We start from the raw sequence: 5000 nt of genomic DNA, 5'->3' as shown, positions 1-5000 counted from the left end.
ACACTTGTGATCTCGATCAGGCTATAATGTTTGTTTTTATTCCTCTGGTAATGCTCTTGTAATTAATTATTCTCTGTGATTCCTAGTGCACGGGGTGCAATGTTGCTGACTAGTTTACACGAGCTCACTTGCTGCAGATCTGAGTTTACACAAGCTCACTTGCTTTAGATCTGTGGCTTGAAATCTGATCTCCTGTCTCTGATCAGAGCAGTGCCTATGCATATGTTGGTGTGCATGCATACCGGTATGTATGCCTGTGTGTGCACCAGAGGTAGAGAGAATTTTGATGGCTTGTTTGTTTGTGCAACAGGTGGGATTTAACAGTGCTCCTTGTTGAAAGCAAAAGCTGTATGTATGTAGAAAGGTGTGTGTGTCGCTGTGTGTGTGTGTCAGTGTGTGTGTTTGTCGGTGTGTGTGTGTTTGTCGGTGTGTGTGTGTGTGTCGGTGTGTGTGTGTCGGTGTGTGTGTGTCGGTGTCTGTGTGTCGGTGTTTGTGTGGGTGTGTGTGTGTGTCGGTGTGTGTGTGAATGTGTGTGTGTGTGTGTGTGTGTGTGTCGGTGTGTGTGTGTGTGTGTCATCGGTGTGTGTGTGTCTGTCGGACGGGGTGTGTGTCTGTCGGTGTGTGTGTGTGTGTGTGTCGGTGTGTGTGTGTGTCGGTGTGTGTGTGTGTCGTGGTGTGTGCATGTCTGTGTGTGTGTTTGTGTGTGTCTGTGTGTGTGTTTGTGTGTGTCGGTGTGGGTCTGTATGTGTCGGTGGTGGGTCTGTGTGTCTGTGCGTGTTTGTGTCAATGTGTGTGTGCGTTTCTGTCGGTGTGTGATGTAGAAAGTACGCTTGCATAAGAGAGGTAGCGCAGGGCAGATGTATCCACGTTTGTGATGCTTCAGCAGGCTTAGCTGTCTGGGCCGCTCTGCTCTGCTGATGTCCTTGGGGAGTCGCAGATAGCAGGCGGGCTGGGCTGCATGGGTCAGCTCTAATGTCTCGCCCCCGTAATGGAGGCATTAGATGCTGCGGTCAGGACCCTCATTATGGATGTTACGGGACCTGGGCGTGTCGGCGCATTTGTGTGTTGGGTGGTTTGTGTGGACGTGAAAGAAGTTTTGTTTTATGATCGAGTGAGAGATGTGTGAGTGATCTGAGAGCTTCTGAGCGCTGTTTATGTGATTTATTTGGATGTGTGTGAACTTTGAGTTTGTGCGTACAAAAGAACTTCAGATCTTTTAGAGTACGGATTTTGGGTATTAATACATCAGAGCTGTGAAATACTAACTGATCTCCTCTCTGACACTTTCCTCCAGACAAAGACAAGAGGGTGAAGTCTGGCTCTGATGGAGAAGGAGCTGGAAGCTCCCAGTCGGAGAGCTCAGCCAGCCTCAGCAGCATCAAGACAACAGGAGGAGATGGTGAGTCCTCATTTTGCCTCTTATACTCCACCCTTCTCTTATTTACATTAAATTACACTTAGCTAGTAAGTAAGTAGGTAAGTTTAATTTATATAGCACATATAAACAGCAAGACACTTTTTTTTACCCCAAGCGACTTAGTTATTTAAGTACAGGGTATTGGTTACAGGCCCAGGAGCAATGTGGGGTTAGGTGCCTTGCTCAAGGGCACATCAGCTGTGGATGAAGGTGCTGGTAAGGGTGGGCTTTGAACCTGCAACCCTCTGATCTTAAGGCCAGTGCTCTAACCATTGAGCCATAGCTGAGCCTACTCCTCCATCCTCTCTGTCTCTTCTCCTATGCCATCGAGACAGGAGGAGATGGGGTTGAGTCCCTGTCCTCTGCCTCCTTTACTGCTTTTCTCAAAATGCTGCCCCCCTCTCAACAACTCTCATTCCTCTGACCCAAATCTGACACAATCACATCACAACAAAGTGTTGAGCAAATTGGGTAAATCACTAAGCAACAAGCCCGCTCTAAGCCTTACAAAATGCTTAATCAGCAGCTTTCACACTATGACATAAACATTTAATCATTGAATTGGATTTACAGTTGTAGTTGCAGTTGCAGTCCAATTACTGGTATAATTGATGACACATGACATGTGCTGCACTTGAACAACTAGTGGTGGCAAGTCCCTGTCCTCTGCCCTTTCTTTTCTCAAAATGCTGACCCCAACTCAACAACTCTCATTCCTCTGACTCAATCACCCCCCACTTCCCCTCTCCTCTGCACCCCCCTGCCCCTCTTCCATCTTCCATCTCGTACAACATGTCTTCTCTTCTCTCACACAGCCCCTGCCCCTCCCCCTGCCCCTCCTCTCCTCTGTCCCCCTTCTGTCACCTCGTCTCCATTCCCCTCCATGTCCTTTGTGGGCATCTCTGGTTTCCAAGCCACTTCTGTCCAACCCTGTTGACCCATTCAACTGTGTGCGTGTGTGTGTGTGTGCTTGTGAAGGGTTGGAGGATGTTGCGGAGCAGTAAGATATACGTACACATGTATGTGCTCTGACGGCTGTCGAAAGAAAGAATGTCAAGCTAGGAATACACACATGGGGCAGAGGTATCCAGATGTGTCTGTCTATAGGTGTGTATCTGTGGGGAGGTGTAACGGAGGCCAGCTAGCTGAGTGTGGCGTATAACGTTAGTAAACCTCCCTCCCGAAGCCTCAATACAATGCAGTAGCGTTGGGCTATCAGACTGGCCCTTTAGCTCAGCGTGCTCGTACTGTGACTCCCATTGCCGAACCGATGTAGTTGACGAGGTGGCATGTTCCCGCCCCGAGGGGGACGAACTGTGCAGGAACACCTCCGTCACAGAGGGCACGATTTTTTTTCCCCATGTGATGTGCTTTAGTGTCAGGTTTTCCAATGATGATGCTTAAGATCTGTAGAAGTGCTTTAGTTTTGAGGCATGACGTGGCTGGGGTAAAAGCATGGCCATCATTTGTGGTTTGTGGGTTAAAGCATGAAAGGGTAATGCATGAAATGAGAAGATGTCAGAAATGTCTGTATTTAGCCCCAACCTTCATTTATCCTCCTTCCCGCATGCTTGTGCTCAGACTGAGGCCTCCTGGAAGGCTAACATTACACCATGTTTATTTTTGGACGTATAAGGGTTTTGGGGCAGTGTGTGTGTGTGGCAGGGTGTGTGCCCTTACAAAAGCTGAATAACCGTTCTCTCTCTCTCTCACTCTCTCTCTCACTCTCTCTCTCTCTCTCTTGAACTTTCTCTTTCTCTTTCTCTTGCTCTTTTTCTCGTTCTCGTTCTCTTTCTCTTTCTCTTTCTCTTTCTCTTTCTCATTCTCTGCTGGGATAACATTTAACTTCCTGTGCTCTTTTCCTGCTTTATTGTTTTTGTTTTGTGCAGTACTTTGGCTATTTGGATTTAGTTTGACTATGCACCTGCTAATTCAGTGGCCTTTTCGAGAGAAAAGTTTGTTTGTTTGTTTGTTTGTGAGCAAGAAACACAAACACAAACAAAGACACACGCTCAGTGGTCCTCAGACTGGTGATGGATGATTTGAAGCAGGTTGTGTTTGTGTCATGCTCATTTTTTTTTACCTCCGCCAAGGAGGTTATGATTTCTGTCGCCTTGGTTTGTTTGTCTGTCTGTCAGCAGGATAACTCAAAAAGTTATGCACAGATTTTGATGAAATTAAATTTTGTGGAGTTGTAGGAAATGACAAAAGGAAAGGGGGGGGGGGGGGGTTGGTGTAACATAGTCAAATGTTCTATCAAACAGCTTCCTTGGCGGAGGTCTACATTCTCTAGTGCATTTCTAGTTGTCATCGCCTCTGCTTACATGTTGAACTGCATAGTGCTCTTGAGTTTTATATAAACTAATACCGACATTAAATCCTCATATACTTGCATTAAAATACAGGATTATTCAGCAAGATTGGATAGATGCATTACTTCATGTCTCAAGAATGCGCCCTGAGAGATATTTCTTTTAAAATGGCCAGTCAACTGTTGCAAATGGTCTTTTGTAAGCTTTTGAATGCCCTCCACAGGTGCTACAGGGACAGTCTAGTTGCTTTGTTACTCTGTCAGCGTTAAGTACGCATTTACCCTTGAAATGGTGAAAAGTCATCCAAAGGTGTTCTGCCTTGTCAAATTTGCAAAAACAAATTTGGTTGTCAGAGCTGTGCACTTTTTGATGGAGATTCAACGTTAATAATCAACCCTCTCGTAACAACATCGGATGGTGGTTTCCACTCCTTCACCAACCTTGTTGACCTTCAACATTTGGTTAACTTGTTGGATTGGGAAATATGCCTAAAAACTAAAAATCTATACTTTAGGTGGTAGCCAAGTTCAACACCAGTAAGACAGGAAGTAAAAATACGATCTTGAGTTAAATTGTTTCATCCTTTTTCAATAACTGTATTTTCCAAACTACTTGTATACCCAAAATACATCTATTCTCTTCAGTTTCAGCCATCTCCCCTTGATCTGCTCACCTCTCTCTCTCTCTCTCTCTCTCTCTCTCTCTCTCTCTCTCTCTCTCTCTCTCTCTCTCTCTCTCTCTCTCTCTCTCTCTCTCTCTCTCTCTCTCTCTCTCTCTCTCTCTCTCCCTCCCTCCCCCCATATCAACTCTGTTCTGCCCTGCCTCATGCCTGTGTTGTTCTAGTTGGCTGCAGGCTGCTCTCTGTGGGAGGCCTCTGGCTACTCAGCTGTATCCACCACGTACAATACTGCAGCTCCTCAGGGACTAGACCATCCTCATGTCTGTCATCTGAAACAGGAACGCTCTGTGTGCGTGCGTGCGTGTGTGTGTGTGTGTGTGCGAGCGAGCGAGAGGTGTGTACACAGACTGCAGTGTGTGTGTGTGTGTCTTAGACAGACTCTCTTCTAAGGAATGAGGGGTATTGTTTGCCAAAGCTTCCTGTCAGAAACTGAATGTCTGAAATACGATCCTTTGCATATTGCAATGCTTACACACACGTACAGTACACACACACACGCACACTGTACACTGTACACCCACCCTCATACATAGTCAAGCACACACACTTGTACACAGTTGAGCACAATACACAATCTCACAGTTGTACACAA

General features: G+C 46.1%; 1 protein-coding gene across 4 annotated transcripts in view; it reads left to right on the top strand.

Annotated features, from left to right (window-relative positions):
* Nucleotides 1-5000, top strand: part of ldlrap1b (low density lipoprotein receptor adaptor protein 1b) — a 77127-nt gene that overhangs the window by 52061 nt on the left and 20066 nt on the right. For all 4 annotated transcript variants that reach the window (XM_063184189.1, XM_063184192.1, XM_063184190.1 and 1 more), the window contains exon 6: nt 1295-1399. In XM_063184189.1, the coding sequence (XP_063040259.1) occupies nt 1295-1399 (105 nt within the window). The remainder of the gene's footprint in view (nt 1-1294; nt 1400-5000) is intronic.

The sequence above is a fragment of the Engraulis encrasicolus genome, chromosome 19 (genome assembly GCF_034702125.1).
Source record: "Engraulis encrasicolus isolate BLACKSEA-1 chromosome 19, IST_EnEncr_1.0, whole genome shotgun sequence".
In the NCBI taxonomy this organism is placed as follows: Eukaryota; Metazoa; Chordata; class Actinopteri; order Clupeiformes; family Engraulidae; genus Engraulis; species Engraulis encrasicolus.
This window is presented reverse-complemented; position numbering and strand designations above follow the sequence as displayed.